The sequence below is a fragment of the Anolis sagrei genome, chromosome X (assembly GCF_037176765.1).
Source record: "Anolis sagrei isolate rAnoSag1 chromosome X, rAnoSag1.mat, whole genome shotgun sequence".
Taxonomy (NCBI): domain Eukaryota; kingdom Metazoa; phylum Chordata; class Lepidosauria; order Squamata; family Dactyloidae; genus Anolis; species Anolis sagrei.
The window spans coordinates 90636515-90658389 of NC_090034.1; the positions used below are offsets into that span (position 1 = coordinate 90636515).

At 42.4% G+C, this 21875-nt stretch overlaps 1 protein-coding gene across 2 annotated transcripts in view; it reads left to right on the forward strand.

Annotated features, from left to right (window-relative positions):
• LOC137094824 (lipolysis-stimulated lipoprotein receptor-like) overlaps positions 1–21104 on the forward strand; it is a 40483-nt gene extending 19379 nt beyond the window's left edge. The window contains exons 3-10 of one of the 2 annotated variants that reach the window (XM_067460698.1): positions 112–231; positions 7838–7894; positions 11585–11731; positions 12545–12715; positions 14343–14393; positions 17608–17739; positions 17928–18538; positions 20366–21104. In XM_067460698.1, the coding sequence (XP_067316799.1) occupies positions 112–231; positions 7838–7894; positions 11585–11731; positions 12545–12715; positions 14343–14393; positions 17608–17739; positions 17928–18538; positions 20366–20401 (1325 nt within the window). In that variant the 3' untranslated portion in view covers positions 20402–21104. The remainder of the gene's footprint in view (positions 1–111; positions 232–7837; positions 7895–11584; positions 11732–12544; positions 12716–14342; positions 14394–17607; positions 17740–17927; positions 18539–20365) is intronic. The other variant, XM_067460699.1, reaches the window with a different exon arrangement.
• The last annotated feature ends 771 nt before the right edge of the window (positions 21105–21875 follow it).

Consider the following 21875-nt stretch of genomic DNA (forward strand, 5'->3'; position numbering starts at 1 on the left):
GGATGTGGAGGACTGTGCGTGATAGATTCAACATATACATATAGTGTATTGGAGTTTTTCCATATCTAAGTTGTCATTTTTCTTTTTGCCTTTTCCTCCATCTTCGAAAAGATGCTGACCTCAGTATAGAACAGACAGCTTGGGGAGACAGCGGGGTCTACTACTGCACTGTGACCTCTTCTCAAGATTTACAAGGCAATAACGAAGCCTATGCTGAGCTCATTGTATTGGGTAAGTCACAAGACTCCTATTTCACACATACGCCTTAATGCTGAGGTCAGGGGATTTTCCTTGCATCCCTGGGGAGACTGTATTGGAAAGGGTATTCTCTTACAAGTTTAGCAGGGGCTACCAGGATAGCCTCCAAAAGCAAATGAATCCACATTAATTTGCCCTGCAAAACCGGTGCTGTTTATTATTGTTTTCCGAGGTTCAATTACTCAAGGGAAACAAATTTGTTTTGATGTACCCAGAACAGGATTAGGTGGTAGAATTTCCTTCTTTTTTAGGTTCAGGAAAGCTTTTTCAATGGTTTCACTGATTGTTTTAAAATAAAATGAAAGTGCTGAAAGAAGAAAGCCAGTATAGCAGGGAGTAGGCTGGGTTAGAAACTTTCTCCATGGTCTATACATTTCCTGTTTGCAGGATTTGTTTTGTAAATATGGTGCTGAATGTGTGAGCATTCAGAATTGCAAATGAAAATGAAAAAAATCTAACTACCAGTGTTTTAAAAACTCTAAAAATAGGACAGTAAATAAAGAACAACACTCTGGAAATGGGAATTCTCGACAATAAACAATCAGAGCCAGCTAATCACCTTCCAACAAAGGATCCCCAGGCAGGAATCAGCCAGGCCTTGAAGCTGCAAGACTTTGCAGTGCAAATCATTGCACACACTTGTCTCCAACAGACAAAAGTTCGTTCTCCCACCCTGGACATTATTCCATAGATATATAAACCTCCCTTGCTTAGTTTCCAATATACCTCACAACCTCTGAGAATACCTATTATAGATGTGGGCGAAATGTTAGGAGACAATGCTTCTGGAACATGGCCATACAGCCCGCAAACCTCACAGCAACTCAGAATTGTAATTTCCTCTTACTTGTGGCCTGAACCTGTGCAATCAATTATATAACTTGCTCAGGGATGGTGAGACGTCAGACTTGCTAGATGCAATTGATTTTTTGAAAAAACAAATAAAATTATTCCAAGTGTGAAATTGTGTTTCAGGGTGAGGCATATACACACTGAATTAAGAAACAAGGTATTTCTCATCCCATGCACTGCCCAGAAGTATGTGCATAGATAGATTAATCCTGAGTAGCAGATAAACATGTGTGTCATTGCTGAGCACCAGCTGATCCATGCAGATCTGTTCTACTGCATGGTTGCCAGGCACATCGAACCCATTATTTTATGCCTAGGTTTTTATGGCTGTAGCCATGTTTCCACACCTTTGCCCCACCCTGGGTTTGTCCAACTCCACTCACCCATAGGTATATGCAAATATGTCATTTCCATGTGCCTTCTTATACTCTTATTTTAGACATTCAAAGTACACCCACCATGTTTGAGTTTGGAGGACAAAGTAAGGCTCTCTGGATTACAGCCAAGTGCAGGTCTGAGCTTTGTTTGCTATGTACACAGGGCTCTTTCTTTGTAGGCTGTGTCTGTACGTGTGTATATGTGCACAAAGCTAATATTGCAGTGGCAGAACCAGTTCTAAGCGGAGTGGAAAATGGTATTGTGATGTTTCCTTCTTTTTCGGGGCACTGTCAGGTGCCTTTTTCTACAACATTAGTCTTGGTCATAGGAATTATGTCCTCAGTTCTGTTTTTAACAAATCTTGTTCTTGCAAGTTGTGACTTAAGCAAACTTGCATATGACTAGTTTTGTAGAGTTTGGTGACTTTTCTGCAAGATGTGCAAAAGCAAAGAATTATGCAAGGCAGGCAAACATTTCATGCTTAATAGCCTTAAATAGTTTTTTGAGGCTATTTTTTAGAGCTGTAGTACAAAAGTAATGTTTCCATGCTGAGAATAACCAAATTGTTTGGTACATTTGGAAAATATATCAGTGGAGGCATAATGTATCGAACCTGAATCCTTCTGTAAGTCTGCAGCCTCAAATTATGAGCAGGCTGCAAACAAAACATCATGTGAAAGGACCAGATTTAGCCCTTGCATCTTCAGTTTAGATTTTCTTAGATAGCAAAGTTGCGGAATGATCCCTCTTTCCTGAGATCTTTGAAGGAATTTGTCTGTCGGTGCTTGGCGTCCAGCCTGTGCATTTCATTTGTTGTCTGCATCAGGTAAAAATAGACATTTGTTTACAGATGTTGAGTATCTAAAACAGAATGTGGAATTTGCTTTAAATGAAAAGAAAAGAAATATTAGCTTACTTAATGAGAACATATATCCTTGTCTATTAACTAACCTCCTTGTTTGGAGGCAATATATAATTGCCTACTGTATGTTAAGTAAAAAAAAAGTGCAATTCTGCTTGCTTCATTTTTTGCTTGTGAGCTTAAGAGCCAGTGGACCAGACTCAAAATTTAACTGGAAGTCTTTTCATATAGTGATCATCCCATTGATTATGTTCTGTATGTTCTGTATGTCACCTCCAATACAAAAGTAAGTATTGGAGGTGACATACAGAACATAAGTACAAAAGCACGAATCCCCAGTTCCTGAACCCATTCACCAGTAATTGATATGTACACTGACTATAATAGGATTTTGTGTTCGCCCAGAGATGGGCAACCATAGATAATTGGACAGATGCATCTACCATGCTATGGGCTATTGGGTGAGCCAATAATAATAATAATAATAATAATAATAATAATAATAATAATAATGGGTGCAGTGCCTAAAGACCTTGGCCTGCACTTAAACATAATCAGCACTAACAAGATTACCATCTACCAGCTGCAAAAGGCCACCTTACTGGGATCTGCATGCATTATTCACCGATACATCAGTCTAGACACTTGGGAAGTGTCCGACGTGTGATCCAATACAACAGCTAGCAGAGTATCTGTGGTGGACTCATCTTGTTGTGTTTCAAATAATAATAAATAAAACTTTATTTATATACCACTCTATCTCCCCTAGAGGACTCAGGGCAGTTTCCAAATTGTTAAAAAAAATACAAAAACATACAGAGTAACCAAAACATACACATAAAATTATCAACACAACACATATACATTAAAACCAATCCCACCTTATTCTTTGTGCCAAGATTAACTGTTAGGTCCAGAATTTCAGAAAGGATGTAGGCTAGCGCAAAATAAGCCATGAGGGGCCAGAGGAATGGGTAAAGTGCAAAATGTACAGAGAGGTAAAACTAACTTCAAATTGGAGATTCCTTGTGGAATCTTCTTGAGTGTGAGTCTCCATTTGAGAAGTGATTTCAGGAGACTAAAGGGGTTGCAATGGGTTGCTAGGTGGACCATACATGGCTGTATACTTTCCACCTCTGGTCTAGTTGGATTGCTGAGCAGGTTGACTTTTTTCCCCCCCTGTGTCAGGAGCAACTTGAGAAACTGCAAATTGCTTCTGGCGTGAAAGAATTGGCTGTCTGCAAGGATGTTGCCCAGGGGATGCCCGAATGTTTTGATGTTTTACCATCCTTGTGGGAGGCTTCTCTCATGTCCCCGCAGGGGGAGCTGGAGCTGACAGAGAGAGCTCAACCTGCTTTCCCCGGATTTAAATCTCCAACCTGTCGGTCTTCAGTCCTGCCAGCACAAGGGTTCAACCCATTGTACAATGGCTGAGCACCTTGGCCGATGTTTCCTGACTTGCACGTGATTAGTAGGCCTGTCGGTTTTAGTTCGTTAATTCGTTATTTCGTTATTAAATCGTTATTTTTACCATATCCGACGCGATATCAAAACATATTTTCAAACCCGGAAGGGTTTAAAAATATCAAAACAGCAGCCCCATTTTTTTAACGAGCTTCAGCTCCGCTCGTTAATGGGATGGAGGCTGCTTTGCTGCTGGTGCCTGGGAGCCAATCCGGCGCTCCCAAGCACCCCAGCAGTAAATGGGGCGGGCGGGGCGAAGGGGCGGCGCGAGCAACACAGCTGGGAGGAGGAGGAGGAGGAGGAGGAGGGCGCAGCAGCCGGAGCCGATTGGATGGCGCGCGCTGTAGATACCTAAAGAAGGGAGCCAAGAGGCATGTCGAGAATGCCAAGCAACCGCATACCTTCCTCGCCTCAGCAAGGCTTTCCAACGCGCGCGCGCTCGGATAAAGAGGAACTTTTCCCAACTTTGTACGCGACACACACGAGATCAAACACGAGTGTCAGAGCTGATAAGCGTTGGGGGCAATGCTCACTCCACACCCGATCCATTTCCCGTTCACAGGCTCCTTCCACGGTGCCAGGAAAGCCGTGCCAAAAACAAGTTCCCAAACTCCGTGCGTAAAAGCGCACGGCGAGGGCGCAACGGCAAAGGCGCACGGTACCCAACATCCAAGCCCGAAAAGCACCGCTCTTTGCCGGTGGATTGGCTCACCCATCGCCTGAAGTGTAGATCCAACCCAGGACGACCCTCTCCACGGCTCCCATCCGACTCCAAGCCCTTCCCTGCCCCGACTGAGCAAGAAACGGAGCGGCTCCCCGCAGCGCCTGGGTTGGGCTGAGCCCTCCTGATTCTCAAGCCTCCAAAGCCCGGCGCGCTCTTCCCATTCGTGGAGAAGCACGTCGCTCAAAAGGAAGAGGATTTGCCCCGCCCTGGAAGACTGAGGCATGCTGGGAGGTGTAGTTCCTCTAAGAGACCAATGCATGCCTCTTCCTTTTGAGCGACGTGCTTCTCCACGAATGGGAAGAGCGCGCCGGGCTTTGGAGGCTTGAGAATCAGGAGGGCTCAGCCCAACCCAGGCGCTGCGGGGAGCCGCTCCGTTTCTTGCTCAGTCGGGGCAGGGAAGGGCTTGGAGTCGGATGGGAGCCGTGGAGAGGGTCGTCCTGGGTTGGATCTACACTTCAGGCGATGGGTGAGCCAATCCACCGGCAAAGAGCGGTGCTTTTCGGGCTTGGATGTTGGGTACCGTGCGCCTTTGCCGTTGCGCCCTCGCCGTGCGCTTTTACGCACGGAGTTTGGGAACTTGTTTTTGGCACGGCTTTCCTGGCACCGTGGAAGGAGCCTGTGAACGGGAAATGGATCGGGTGTGGAGTGAGCATTGCCCCCAACGCTTATCAGCTCTGACACTCGTGTTTGATCTCGTGTGTGTCGCGTACAAAGTTGGGAAAAGTTCCTCTTTATCCGAGCGTGCGCGCGTTGGAAAGCCTTGCTGAGGCGAGGAAGGTATGCGGTTGCTTGGCATTCTCGACATGCCTCTTGGCTCCCTGTTTGATCAAGAAAAAATTTGTTTCTAAAATGTTTTGTAAATATTTACGAAATTTCGTAAATAACAAAACATTTTTTTGGAAAGTTTTGTAAATATTTTAAATATCGAAACAAAAAAACACCCCAATTACAAATCGATTTTAGAAACAAATTTTTTCTTGATCAAACAGGCCTAGTAATTAGCTTTTAGTCTGTGATCTGATTCCTTTCCCATTCTGTTATGTTGTTGACATCAACATTTCTCTGGAGGAGTCTGGGAGTTCCTGCCACTAGAGGGAGCAGAGAAGACAGACACATAGCTGTCTTAGGGCAGCCTTGATGCAGATAGCCAGGTTGCAATATACTTGTTTAGATCTTCTGCTTCAAGTTGCTGAATATGTGGATCCCAGTTTCCCTTCCTGATAGTAGGATTCCATATCGGCTATTTCTTGTCCTCTTTTTTTTGTTGTTTTTCTTTTCTCTTTTTCTGCCAGAAACCAGATTCCCACCTCTTTGCTGGAGACTGCAGTGAATGTTGTGCCTGGCTGTGCCAGAACTAATTGTTCTGAAAAATGTCAGCTGCTTATGAGGAAGGAAATATTCTTATAAACATTCAGCTGCATAGGGTGCACATGCCTGGAATTCTCTCTGTGTGTCAGGCACTCAGTCACTCAGGCAAAAACAGATGGACGGAAACCATGTTGCTTCTTATCTTTGTGTTTTCTTTGCCGGTTTAACTTGGCTTAAGTTAGGGCATGTTAACACATGCATTTTCTTCACTTCTTGGTTGCAGAAATTGTAGCTTGTGTAGGTGAACAACCCCACACAGATTAGCTGCTGAAAACAGAACTTCTGCTGTTGCTTGGTGGTTTTCATGCTGAATATTTATGTATGAATCAGACCCAAAACACAGAATGTGTAGAAATTGTGGTTGGATACTGCTCTGATGGATCATGAAGGCTGACTGACTGAGAGACTGGGGTCCCTTCCACACAGCTGAATAAAATCCCACATTATCTGCTTTGAACTGGAATATATGGCAGTGTGGACTCAGATAACCCAGTTCAAAGCTGATACTGCAGGAATATGCTTCCTCCATTGTATTCAGTGTGTAAGAGAGAGTTTATTTATTTATTTATTTATTTATTTACAGTATTTATATTCCACACTTTTCATCTCGCAGGGGCTCAGGGTGGATTACAGTGCACATATACATGGCAAACATTCAGTGCCATTTAGACATATAACATATATAGACAGCCACAAAGGCAATTTAACATTCCAGCTTTTTCCGGCTTCATGAGGGCATGCTCGGGTATGGCCACATGGGGAGCTGCCACTTCACTGTCCACTTGTGACACCGGATCCTTTGATGGAGTACTTCCTCATTCTTCTGCACGTTGCTGGAAGGTTTTATGGTGTCGTAAATTAGTTAAATTAGCCTCCCTCCATAAAGCGGTACCTAAATTTCCTACTTGACAGATGCAACTGTCTTTTGGGCTGCATAGGTCAACAGCAAGCTAGACTATTAATGGTCAGGAGCTTACTCTGACCTGGGCTGGCTTTGAACTCATGACCTCTAGGTCAGTAGTGATTTAATGCAGCTGGCTACTATCTAGCTGCGCCACAGCCCAATAGTGTAGTGTAATTGTATAAGTATTGCACTAGGACTCCAAGAGACAATCTCAGCCATGAAAACCCACAAAGTGATAGTGTGCAAGTCACACTGTCTCTGTCTCAGAGGAGTGGAAAGGCACACCTCCCTTGACTAAGTCACACCAAGAAATCCTTAAGATAGTGTCATAATTTGGAGTTGCCTTGAATGCACACGAGAGCAACAATTCAGTGTTGGCATATGTTCTGTCTAAACATATTCGTTGTCAGCTTGTGTGTGATGTTTCTTTCAGATTCCTTTGATTAATTTCGACCTTGCTTTATTATGCAGTTCTATCACAAAACAAGATCTGCAAAGGAGCAATACTGGGATTTGTTGGACAGACTTCCAAAACCTTTAAGAGCTATTAGCCTGCAGTATTACTAGTCTGATTGTGCGTAACTCTGTTAGTTCCCCAGCTTTTCAAAAAGTTAGATCTTTGCTAAAAGAATTGATAGACACCTACACAAAGTTACTCTCAAGCGGTAAATAGAGATGGCAACTGGGAAGCAACAAGAACAATAGCAGCAAAAACCAACTAAATGAGAAAAGGAGGCAGAGAAAACAAAGAAACAAAAAGAGGAAAATGAAGGAGCGAAAGCCAAGCTGCACAGAAACTGGGACTCTACATGCATTGTTGCTCAGAACCAGAAAATAAAATCTGCTCTCACAATCTTGGTTTGCTGTGTTGCCTTTCCTGAGGCGGCTTCTACCATTATGGGACCCCACTAAGCTGACTGACACTATAACCTCTGCTGAAAAATGTGCCTGGCCCAGAAGTGGCTGTCTCAAGGGCAGCCAGCTGTATTTAGTAACTTTTTGTCCTGTGTTTTTTTCTGTTCTGTAGGAAAATCCTCCGGTGTCTCAGAGCTTTTGCCAGGCTTTCAGATAGGGCATATGGAAGGTACTGGCATTGCTTTTTCTTCCATCCTCTCTTTCTAGGGGAAGGGAGCTGGGAGGAAATGGGAATTGTACTGGTGCTTTAATTCTTCTATTTCCTGCATCTCTCAAGGTTAGAAGTAGGAGTATTTTGGTTTAGAAATGGTTCCAAAATGTCTTTCTTCTCTTTGTCTCCCTCTTCAGAGCTTCTGTTCCTATTGTGTTGTTGTTGCAACAGACTAATTTTTCCAGATCTGTTCTCCCTCCTTATCCTTTCCCCACTCCAAACAGCTCCTTTGAGCTTAAGAACAGTAACCGTATGATTTAGGGTGCCAAACAGCTTGTGGCTGAATTGGAAACATAATGTTTGGTCTCTTATTTACATCATATTTCTAGGGGATACTATTAAACAACAAAAGCAGACAGTCACAGTGTGACACAGATACAAATGTTGGGAAGGCGTCGGTGTCCCCCCCCCCCCCCCAATGTATTGGACTAGGGTTTGTAGCACATGTTGTGCTTTTTAAAAAGCCGTACTTGAGTCATACACAGTTAATCTATCATCATAGATTCTTGTTCTCTGTCTGAAAGAAAGAGATTGTGCTAATGAAATACTGTACTGATACTCTCTCACTTGGTGGTATTTATTTATTTACAATATTTATATTCCGCCCTTCTCATCCCAAAGGGGACTCAAGTCGAATCACAGAATACATATACGACAGACATTCAATGCTGATTATACAATGACAAGACAGACAACAGATAGTGGTATATATATAGGCTTTTCCATCTTTCAGCATCTTTGGAGGCTGTGCCCGGTTTCGGCCACAGGGGGTGCTGCCGCTCCATCTCCTTGCCGAAGAGCTTTCTTTGTTCATAAACTTCCTCCTTTTTCTGATCCAAACACCGTGTCTAAAAGACCTTCCTGCTTTAATGCGGTTCCTATGTATCTACTCACATTTGTTTCAAACTGCTAGGTAGGCATAAACTGGGCTAAACGTCAGGCGCTCATCCTGGCCCAGGCTCCGAACTGTCAACCAACCTGTCAACATTGCACATATTTTATTTGTAGTGCAAAAAACCATGAAAGAACAATACAATATTTAAAATGAAGAACAAGTTTAGCTAACATATATTTACTAGTATTTCAATGGGAAGTGTGGACCTGCGTTTGACTGATGAGATAGTTAAGTTAATGAGAATTGTTGTTGTGTGCCTTCAAGCTTGCAAGTTTAAGGCAGGGGCCAGATCAGTGACCTTGGAGGGCTGCATCCAGCCCACAGGTCTTAGTTTGGGGACCCCTGGTTTATACTGTGGTATTCTCTATTTGAATAGTAAATAGTGCATGCTGCGGTTGATCATTGCTGTCTGGAAAAATGGGAGATGTATTCTTAACACATATAGTGGGCAATAGGTGGTTGAAGGCACTTATGTAGACCAAAACAGCAGATATGTTGCTTTTTCTGAGTCCTTTATACCCCATACTCATTCCGGTACAGTACAATATAGATTCTGGTCCACCTATCTAGAATCAGACTCGTATCTCCTGCCGTAACTGTATGGCTCTAACAATATCTTTAAAATGCACACTGACATTCAGTGATCTATAAAAACTGTATTACTAAAGAGTGCCCAAATCCCTCTGTATATTTTCATACAGACTCTCCCTCTTGGTTTTTTGTTTCTTGGTTGACAATGCAGCCTCATGGTGGAAATGAATTAAAGAGACACTGGATACAGGCTATAAAGAACACCATATGTGTACTATGTTTTGATTGTGCATTTCCTGTCATCCCTTTTGCTTTTACAATTATCTCTTTTCCACCCCATAAAAGCATGCCAGAATGTAAATGGGAAACTTTCACTTCACTGGCCTCTGAAAAATAATCTAAAAACTGATGACTTCAGCTGACTACACTAGCCTCATCTATCATGGAGAAAAGTAGAATAGGGCTAGGCCAACATTAGCTTGAATGTGAAACCTGTTCATGGCATACAGAAAGTTCACAATTTCATATCTGACTTATTTATTTTATGTTTAACAATAACAACAAATACTTTGGCACAAGCCAATAAAGTGGTTCCAGTGGTGATCGGCACACTGGGTGTAATGCCTAAAGAGCTTGGCCTACACTTAAACACAATCGGTGTTGACAAGATTACCATCTGCCAGCTGCAAAAGGCCACCTTACTGGGATCTGCACGCATTATTCGCTGATACATCACACAGTCCTAGACACTTGGGATGTATCCGACATGTGATCCAATACAACAGCCAGCAGAGTGATCTTGTCTGCTGTGGACTCATCTTGTTGTGTTTCAAATAACAACAACACCTTTATTTTTGCACCCCACCTCCCATCTCCCTGAAGGGACTTGAGGCAGCCCATTTATTTATTTACCATATTTATATACCGCCTTTCTCAGCCCAAAGGCAACTCTAGGCGGTTTACAGTCGGCACAATTCGATGCCCCCAACAACATAAAATACAGTTTAAAAACATTGTACTTGGGGATGAGCCCTATCAACATGTTAAACTATAGAACATTAAAATATATAAACAACAACATAAAAGAGAATAAAACAACAACATTATAACAAAATATAAAAGCAAAACATCAAACTAATAACCAATGAGTTCTGCGATAATCATCAGTTTCTGGGCACCGGTGGGTGGACTGGTGCAAAAACAATTGTGAAGATAGGGCTGATGGATAAAAGACACATAGGTAATATGGCAGCAGTAGGGATAGAGGACAGTATAAGACAGAGCATTATAACTTTGGGTGCAGAACAATAGTAAAGTGTGACGACAAGATTTTGGGTCCTAATTGGGGCCAAGCTATCTTTGGAGTTGTCTAGTCAAAAGCACAGCGGAACATCCACGTCTTTAGATCTTTGCAGAAGATGGACAAGAAGAGCCGAGGGGGCACCACTCAGAAGGCCCTCTCCCTCGTCCCCACCAACCATGCTTGAGACAAGAGTGGGAGTGAGAGAAGAGCCTCCTCAGAGGATCTTAGAGATCATCTTTAGGTTTAATATTGACACAGGATTTCTAGAACGGACTTTGTCTCCTCAGAATAATCTTAAATGCAGTGCAGTGAACTAAAGCAAGATGCAGGCTATAGAAAGAGAAGGCGTCAGTTAATGGATCCAGTAAGAATGTATTCTGTAGAAGCCTACTGGAGTCCAAGGGTTGGTTTCTAAGTGTATGTCAGGATCCTGGAACAGCAGGAGCTGAGTGCAGAGCAAGATGTCCAAATGCCTTATAGTGAGAGTCCTTTAATGACAATATTTAAGGCATGGGTGACTGTATTGTGGCCCTGGTCACATATATGGCTCTAAGGACTTTTTTTCAGCCTTCAGCACCACAAAATCCCCAGCCTGACCCATTTCTGGCCTAAAAAGAGAGAGAATAAATTGTTGCTCCTTAAGGGTTCTACATGCAACAGTTTATCTTTTAATTAGACTCCAAGTTACTTTGTGTTTTTGTTTTGTTTTATTATTCAGTTGCCCATATAGCTCCTGGAATATCCCAGGGCATGAAAGTACCCCCAGGTAATTTGGTTAGGGGCCCATGGTATTACAACAGAGACTCTTTTTTGTTGTAGAAGTTGCTAAGCTTGCCCAACACCTTTTTATATAGTTGGAACCTGAGTCATTGCCTTTGTCTCAAAGGGTTTGTTCCCTCCTTCTCCTCTTTCCTCTCAGACTGGGTCTTTGTCGTCTTGGTGGTGCTGGGGTTCTTTCTGATTTTGCTGCTCTTCGGGATCTGCTGGTGCCAGTGCTGCCCTCACACCTGCTGCTGCTATGTCCGATGCCCCTGCTGCCCCGAGAAGTGCTGCTGCCCAGAAGCACGTAAGTCTCGCTCTCGGAGCCAGCTGGGTTCCTTGTCCTACAAAATGACTAATAATGACTACGTGTGTGTGTGAGGACAACTTGAAAAACTGCAAGTTGCTTTTGGTGTGAGAAAATTTACTGTCTATAAGGACATTGCCCAGAGAATCCCTGGATGTTTTGTCATCCTGTGTGAGGCTTCTCTCATAAGAAGCTGGAGCTGACAGTCGGGAGCTCACCCCTCTCTCTCGAGATTCAAACCACTGACCTTTCAGTCAGCTGTCCTGTTGACACAAGGGTTTAAACCATTGTGCCACAGGGGACTAATACTACGCTGTCATATAATGCAGGTTCTGAATATAGATTGTTTGCTTTGAACTGGATTATTTGGCAGTGTAGATGTAGCCTAAAACTGGACAGTGGCTCACAAGATAATGCATATTTGTTTAGTCAAAATGTTTGGACTTTTTCGCATAAGCAGTTGTGCACCTTTGGCAAGCACCCTTATAACAATCTTAAAGAACATTGTTAAAGTCCAAAGTAGCTTCATATACCTTGGGGTTGTGCAAGATATTCAATTTTCTAAATGCACAAAAGTAAAAAGGGACAACATGATTTTGATCATTTGTAAAAAGTATATTGTTATGTGCCTGTAGAAGAGGATTGATGTTGTCCTTGCACATGTGTATTTCCATGAGAGCAAAACAATTGTTTACACTAATTGTAATTTTTTTGAAAGTTCACCTAAGAGCACACTGATTATCTGGTTAAGAACACCCCTGTTTCCTTGTCTTATTATTTACTCTTGCCTAACACATCTTTCTCTCCCTCCAGTCTATGTTGCAGGAAAAGCTGCAACTTCCGGAGTTCCCAGTGTTTATGCACCAAGCATCTATGCATCCAGCAATCAGTTGAAGCTAGCCCCCCAAACCACGATGGTCCCCATGGGCCCAGTGCCTCCTATGTACAATGGTTATGGAGTGGATTATGACAGGGCCAGCTCAGGTATGTGACTTTCTTGACCAGGTTCAGGCTTTTATGGTTTGAATTGGAAGTTCTAAAAGACTGCTAGCCAAAGATCTAGCATTGTTGAGATCTTATTGGAGTGTCTCTCTGCCTTATGATAAAAGCAGTTCTCCATCTTTGTGCATTCTTGAACTCTTTGTATAGTTATTTCCTTGCTGAACACAATAATGAACATATTTGATCAACTGACTGGTGGAACCAGTTATTGAAAAGATATATGAGGTATAGAAGAGAAACTGAGTTGGAAGAGACCACAAAGGCCATGCAACTACCACAAACCAAAGTTGGCAGGACTCATCTGTCTTTCACTAGATATCTCCAAATATGTGGTGTGCAGCCTTTTGTTGGCTGCACCAGGATTTCCTGCATGAAGCAGGAGTTTGTATTTGATGGCCTACAAGACCTCTTCCAACACTTAGAAGAAGCTTAGTAAAAGGGGTTGGTTATTTGAAAATGGCATTTATAACCTTTTGGGAAAAACACCTTTTGGAAATCAAAACTTTTTAGAAAAGCATGACTTTTCAGAGAAGAGCCAAAACTCTTTTAGTAGAATCTTCTCTTGTGATGTACAACCAGATATAATTATGACAGGCAATAGTTTCAGTTGTTAGATTGATTAACCTGTTATTCCTGATTTTGCTAGTGCATAAAAATAGCAGTGCTTCAGAAGTGTTTTTCGGTGCCCAAAAATACATAGTAATCCATAAAACAACTTGTTTTATGTTTTGCACTCAAGAGACAAAAATGAAGTAGACTTGATAAAAAATAACATATTTCGTATACTCACAACCTTCACGTGTTCAGCATACACAGGTACAAAACTTAACAGTTCAGTTTTAGTTATGTTTGAGATAATTTTCTGTGCCATCTGGCCAGGACATCTCTTACATCAAAACAGTAAGCAAGTGTGTGATCTGAAGTCTGAAGTAGTCGAAAAAGTATTTATTTATTTATGTATTTAATTTATTTCTATCCTAGGGGAACTCAGAGCATTTTACAGTTTGGCAAAATTCAATGCCACATTATACATGAAAAAGAGTAATTCATAACATAATTAGTCTGTCTTTGATCATGTGGTCTGCAGTCCCTTTTATAATTTCTCAGGAACCATAGTGTAATAGAAGCTGCATACCAGAACATACATACAAACAGTAAGGAACAGGATCATAGATAAACATTACTTGAGAAAGCTTGAAGAAGGTTGTCATTTCTAATAGTTTTTCAATGTAGAATTCTTGGTCTTTGAGTTCCAAGCACATCATGAAGGTTCTGGTTAGTTTTCAGGATCCAGGAATGTAGGATTTGGGTGATAACTTTTTTAGAAGTTACATTTATATATGGTCTTTTATTCAGTAAGCATCAGGTGATGTATTTAGTTCTTTACCACCTTTATCCTCACAAGCCTGTTCTAATTCACAACATCCCTGTGAATTAGAGCAGGCTCAAAGAAACTGACTAGCCTAAAGTCACCTATCTAGATTAACAGCTCATTAACAACTTGAACCTGGGGATGCAAAGATCCAGTATACTTCTGAAGGCATTGTTGTTTGTCTCCCAAACATAATGGAGTCACCCCTAACAGTTCTTATTATTTATTGCCTTGCAGTTGGTGGACACAGCTCACAGGTGCCTCTGTTGAGGGATTCGGATAGTGCCGGTAAGAAACGCGTGTATGGAACTGTGAATGTCTTTGCTGTTTCTGCATCTACAAATGAAAACAGTAAACACTTTGTAAAATGCCTGTTGCCGCTTTGGCTGATCTGATTTATTATGCACCTTTGGGTTATCTGACTGAAGTATGTGAACATGCCATACTGATCACATTGCATCACATTAACCGATCACTTTCCTGTGTTTTTGATTGAGCTAGCTATTTACAGTTACAAAGGAACTGATGATTTGAGAGTGGAAAAGATGAAGATTGTTGCTTCCCTCTACTGTACAGACTCAGAATTGCTTGGTGATTTGCTTTTTAAATTTAAAGCAAGGACTGCCTCTACACTGGGCCTTTCATATACAAAGGCTCAGAATACATGGAGTCAACCAACTGCATGGCATGGGTTGGACTAGATCAGTGGTTCCCAACCTGTGGTCCGTGGACAACCAGTGGTCCGCAAGAACAAAAATATGGTCTGTGGCCTCATCATTACTGCACTGTTGCCTCAAAACCACACGGTAATGAGAGCAACGGGTCTCGTGAAACCCTCTTATAGTGCCGAGGCAACGGGGATGTCAGGAAGGGATAGTCTGACAGCCCACAAACGATTACTACTACCACATCAGCTCGAGGTTATTAAATATGGTTTTCTGTGGGCGAGCAGGTGGTGACTACTGCATATGTTCTTTATCAGAAACTAGAGCTGATGTATTACTGTATATCCAATGCAATTTTCTGAATTAGCACCCCAAATAACCAAATTGAATCTAAAATTGACCTAAAACTGATTTGTAACCCTTTTGGTACTAATGTTGGAGAGTGGTTCCTGGTCCAAAAAAGGTTGGGAACCACTGGACTACATGGCCCATGTGGTCTCTTCCAACTCCATGATTCTATGTGGATAAAAAATAATACCAAACAAGTAAAATACTTTGGGATGTTTCCTCTTGGCTGGTGGTCTCACAATAGGACTATGGCAGAAGCTGTTCTGTGGGCTCCTCTGCTACGGGAGAAGAAGCTGTTGATTCACAGCAAAGGGGGGATGGGCTGCTGCAGGTGCTGTGCACATAAGACCCAGTCTCTCCTTTCTACCCTGATGCTCACTTTCCTCTCATCTTTCCACTCTCTGTCCCATGTGCACATGATTGCTACTGCTGCAAAGTGCAGGACTCTCTGTTGCCTGTTTTATTTATTTACTTCACATATTTGTATCCTACCCTTCTCACCCTAAAAGGGCACTCAGGGCAGCTTTACAACAATACATACATACATACATACATACATACATACATACATACATAATTAAAACCATACAATTAAACATTAATTAAAATCACGTAGTCCAAGACCTGTTCAGTTGTCAATTCCATTAGTCCGTTATCCTTATTGCACTATATGTTTCATCCCATGGCCATGTCTTGAGCTTCTTCCTGAAAGACAGGAGGGAGGGAGCTGACGTGATGTCACTAGGGAGGGAGTTCCATTGATGAAGGGCCACCACTGAAAGATCCTGTCTCTTGTCCCCACCAATTGTGCTTGTGAAGGTGGTGAGATTAAGAGCAGAGCCTCCCTAGAGCAGGGCCTCACTCTCTGCCATGGAGTGTGGTGGAGGTTCCTTCTTTGGAAGCTTTTAAACAGAGGCTGGATGGCCATCTGTCAGGGGTGCTTTGAATGCAATATTCCTGCTTCTTGGCAGGGGGTTGGACTGGATAGCCCATGAGGTCTCTTCCAACTCTATGATTCTATGATTATCTTAACTTCCGAGGTGGGTCATAAAGAGAGATAGGTTTGGAGAGGTAAGCAGGGCTGGAACTGTTTAGAGCTTTATAGGCTAAAGCCAGCACTTTGGATTGTGCTTGGTAGCAGGCTGGCAACCAGTGAAGCTGGCCTAACAGAGGGGTTGTGTGCTCCCTGTTCACTGCTCCAGTGAGCAATGTGACTGCCGCCCGTTGGACCACTGGAAGATTCCAAACAGTCTTCAAAGGTAACACATAGAGTGCATTGCAGTAGTCTATTCATGATGTAACAAGAGGGTGGACCACCATTTAAAATGAATTGCTGTTCTGTAAGCCTTTCAGGAAATTCAATTCATCTTTTTTGCCAGGAAGCAAAGGAAGGGGAAAACACCAGCCTTAGGGACCATACACATCCCCAGAATTTTGTCAAGCCTGCCCTGTAGTGATTTCTCAGTGAACAACAAAGCCTGTGCTTCTGAATTTATATTTATATCATGGCAGTATGGGAAGATACTTTTTTGGGCTCTAGTGCATTATTTCATTTTTATTAGGAACATGCAGGTCTGGAAGTAGAGAGTTTAATCCTTCTTAGATGGGTAGAGTGAACATTATTGCAGTATGGATGCCAAAGCTGGACGTTAGCCCACATTTATTGGACCTGGGGAAAGTCCTGCTCCCCTGATTTAAGAATTCAGTCACTTCTGGCCATTTTATTGGGTGAGCAAGATTTATAGATCTGCAGTGCTCAAAATGGAAACACTCACCCAGACATCATCATATGAGCAGATCCTTACTTGAGTCAGTTTTATTTTTATTTTCTATCTTGGGGATACACAAGACGTCTAAAATAAGCAACATCAAAAGAATTAAAGAGGAAACCTCATCAAAAGAGAAGCCAAAAGTAGACAGGAGTGACAGCTAGAACAGCATACAAAATTAACCAGATTTAAAAACACCTGTCAGTATGGATGTGTCTGGCTGAAGGTGGGAAAAGAACATTGAAAAGAGTACCAGACAAATCCCTGGAGCAGAGTGGTTCATACATTAGTTGCACTAACTAAACTGCATATCCTAAACAGATCTGCTGGGCCCTTGTCCCTATATAGCAGTGGTCCTCAACCTGTGGTTCTTAGCTGTTTGGGCCTACAACTCCCAGAAATCCCAGCCAGCTTACCAGCTATTAGTATTTCTGGGAGTTGAAGGCACTTGCAAGATAATTTGTTGTTCATGCTTCTTAGAATCTATTCTCTTCGTATGCAAGGAGGTATATGTATATCCGTACCTGCTTTGTTCATAAGGTGGAGAACTTTGGGTTCTCCAGGCATTTTGGACAGTGATTTCTGTTATCCAGCTTGGCTAGTATTAAGAGGATATGGGAATTTTGGTCCAAACATCTGAAGGGAATATGGTTCCCTATCCCTAAGAATGAAAAAATAGGCCTTCTATCCTAAAGCCTGCTCCTGATGTCTCTCCTCCAGCTGTGCGCAGTGGCTACCGCATTCAAGCCAACCAACAGGATGACTCCATGCGGGTGCTCTACTACATGGAGAAGGAGCTGGCCAACTTTGACCCCACTCGCCCAGGCCAGCCTAATGGGAGGCTTGAGAAAGGTACTTGGGCTGGATCGCACTACTTTTACATGCATAAACAAGCTTGTGCCCTCCTCTCCTTCCCCAAGAGTGGCTTATGGTGGCAGTAGTTTGTGAGGAGAGCATGCCTAGTCAGTAGCCTATCCTGCTTGCTTTAAAAGAGTTATAGGAACAGGTATTGTTGATCTTCAATTGTTTTTGTTTTCCAGCCTCTGTGATGAGCGAGTTGAGCTCTCTTCATGAAGATGATCGGCGCTATGAACTGCGACAGGGCTTGGGGCGGCTACGAGGGCAGGCCATGTCCCCCATCAGTGATGTGGAAGAGGAGAGCCTGCGTAGCGGTGACAACCGCCGCCTGCTACCACTTGCACGACGTGACTCCCCACCACAGAGCTATGGCCGACGTCCCCGTTCTCGCTCAATGGATGCTCTAGATGATTTGGATCAGGATCCCTATCCTGCCCGACCCAGAAGCCGAGGCCGCCGGGGCTCTGACGAGGATTGGCATCACCGGAACTATTCACCAGACTCCCACAATGATTATCCACACTATGGTGGGCGCCGGAGCCGAAGTAGGGACGACCTGCGAGATCTGGAGCGCCCCCACTATGATGACCATTTCCTGGAGGAAGCCCTGCGTAGAAAGCAGCGGGCAGGCAGCCGTGAGGATCTGGATCATTCAAGTGCCTCAAGTGGGAGAAATGGGAACAGGAGAAAACGAGATGATGATAACAATGGATTCCCTCCTCCACCACCTCCTCCATACACAGAGACCGAGTCTGTGTCCTCCCGTGGCAAGAATGACCGCAAACTTCGGAAGGTGAGAACAGAGAATGGGCAGGAGGGCATTAAGCCCTTATAGCCATGGGCATGATTGAACTTCCTTGTAGATATGGATGAAATCTGACCTTCTAAGGATTGCTTGATATAAATCTGTCCTTAGTAGAAATGACGGGTGGGAAGTGTTGTAGTTCAGCCCATGATTGTGCCTGGTACTGATGTTAATGTGGACATAGGTCATAGGGATTCTGGGCCTGCGAGCCATCATGAAATTTTAAGTCCTGAAAATGAGCGGTCTGTGCTTACAACAGTCAGTGAAGGTCACATTCGAAATGATGGAGAGGAGCTGTTCTCTAGGAAAAAGAGTTTAGAGGCTGAAATCCCAGGTGCAGAAAATAATGAGTTGCTAGATAATGAGTTGGTTGATAGGAGACTTAATTTTCGCAAACTTCGGGCTGCTCAGCAGCAACTCATGGGAGAAGGCATGATTTCATGTCTTTATTAGAGAGGCCAGGAGCATTTCCTAGCCAGTCTGGTCAATGTCGGTAATTGAGACAACAGCTCTTGTCAAGTCCTAGTCAAGCTTTCTAATGGAATTCTAGTTCCATGTCTTTGTTCCTGTTTCATGCTTCCAAGTTTGCAAGATTGTTCCTGGATTTTTGTATTGCATTCTATACTGCCCTTGCCTTCCTAGTTTTCTTGTATTCCTGTATTGGATGTCCTGTAGCTTTGGGATTTTGGATTACTTTTGTACCTTGAACCTTATGGACTATTTTATAGTATAGACTCTGGAGTTTTTACTGTTTTTTGCTGAACTCCTTTTTAAAATATCCAATAAACTGTTTTTCTATTTTAACTTGGACTACAGTGTGATAGTGAAGAGCAGAGGTGTTTTCTGGAATGCAACAGGAAGAAGTCATAGAATCATAGAGTTGGAAGAGACCTTGTGTTCCATCTAGTCCAACCCCATTCTGCCAAGAAGCAGTAAAATTGCATTCAAAGCACCCCTAGCAGATGGCCATCCAGCCTCTGTTTAAAAGCCTCCAAAGAAGGAGCCTCCACCACAGAGTTTCACTGCTGAACAACTCTCACAGTCAGGAAGCTCTTTCTAATGTTCAAGTGGAATCTCCTTTCCTGTCATTTGAACAGGAAGTAGAGGAGGAATGAGGATTTCAAGTAGGGCTGTGATTGTTGATGATTGTAGAACCTTTTTTATGTCTTGTAGCATGATCCACACGACCGGCGACTGTTGATTGTTGAATGTTTTATACTGTTTTATATTGTTCTATTGTTATTTAAATTGCATATTTATGTTTTTGGTCGTGGGCACCATGGGTTGCTGTTTTGTTAGCCACCCTGAGTCCCTCTGTGGAGGTCAGATAGGACAGCATACAAATGTTTGAACGAATAAATAAATAAATAAATAGGTGGTCAAAAAGAGGAGGTAATTAATTAGAGAGTTTCCCCTAATCTAAGTCTAACATTTTAAAACAGTATTAAAAGAGAAAAATAACATGATCAGGCGGATTGATATTTTCCTTTATGAAGATAAGGATTACCAGGCTCCTCTAAAATTCTCCACAGTCCCCTTTCAGAGAGGCTAAAACTCAATAGATTTCTGGGGATGACCCTAGGATACTAGAGTGCCTTCCAACACTGTATGCTCTTAAGAGCCAGGAAGTTTCCTAAAAATGTTTGATGATAATGTTTGGTCTTAGGGACAGGTGGGTAGATGGTGGTGTGTGTTCCTTCTGATTGTGTCTCTGTTTTCATACCTTGTGTGTTAGCAACATAGGGTCATGAATATATAAATGGGATATCTGTCTGAAATGGTGCTAGTAACTTTGACTTTCTGTTTCCCTTACAGAATCATGCTGTGAGCAGAGAAAGTTTAGTGGTTTGACTCATTCCACTTACTGCCTTGCCTTTGGTTGGATGACAGAATTCCTGTATTGGCTCCGGATAACAGTCTCAGTTGTTTGGCTGACATTCGTTTTATTCAAGAGAGTTCCTAAGACAGAACAAGTGAAACTCCTGTAAACATCATCAGTGACAACGGGACAGGGCACCTGGATAACTTTGGAGGAACTGATCTCTCCGAGCCTTATTTTAACTCCTGTCAAATGCAGACTGAGATTCTGAAAACATTGCTTGCATTGCAGGATAATTTTTACAACTTTTTTAAATACCCCTTTTAAATTTCAGGTCTGGATCTTGTGTTTTTTTTTTAATGTAGTGTTCTTATAGGAGAACACTTGCAATGTAACCCATCAGTCCTGGGGACAGAAATAATGGGTTTTTTTCCTACTGAAGATGCAATAGGATTTGCTTGTCAGTTTGCATCCAAATTTTTGAAGATGATTCCAAAGAGGTCCAACTCAGCTGTGCCTTTTTTGTGTGTAGGCTTTAAGTACATTTTATACTTCCATTGTAATGGCTTTTTGCGTGAGATGAGCTTTTTGTGTTCTTTTTTAAAAAAATGTTAAATATAGAACCACTGGTGCTGTAAATATGTTGAAGTGATAAACAGCCATGTTTTAATAATATGTGTAATTTTTTTGAAATTGCTATTTTGTAGAAATGAAAATAAAATGGATAATCTGGAAGTCTTTACTAGATTGAGACACAAATGAATTGTTTATTGTACCAGCCATAGGCCATGATATCAAATCGTATCGTATCAGAAGCGAATCAAGGGTGCAGTTGCAATGTATTTGAAAAGCACAAAAGTTTTTAAAAATGGCATTATGCTATGTGTCCTTTGACCATTAGCTGGCCATGCAGTCATGCAGCCACATGGAGGTGTCTACGGACAATGGTGGCTCTTTGACTTAGAAACGGAGATGAGCACCAGGTTGAGAAACACTGCTCTATCCAGCCTGATGGCATTTTTTTTTGGAAGTGCAGGGCTGTAAATGCTTTTCTAAGGGCCACAGAAATTAAGTCTTGAAGATATTGTTGACAATATTAGATACCAAGAGGTGAAACCCTGCTGTTTACTAGTCTGCAGGTTGTCAGTTATATCCATCTCAAAGATTTAGTCTCTAATCGCCTTCTTGTTCAGTTGGGTCAACTGTTGATGTTGACCCATCAAAATACTGGCAGAGCAGGGCTAACCAGTATTGAACCCAACCTCCCCGTTTATATTGCTCCATCAAGCATTGCTTTGTTATACTCTCATCCTCCATTTCCAGAATAGATTGAGACACTGAAAAATAGTACATTGAAAATGCCTTCTTAAAATGATCTTATGCAGAAAGTGCCTCTCTTTTTTTGATGTTGACTTTCTACTACCTCTTCACCCTCCCTTCCTAAGATTAGGCTTTTAAAATATATATTCCCAATGTTTCTAAGGAAATTATATCTTGTCAATTGCT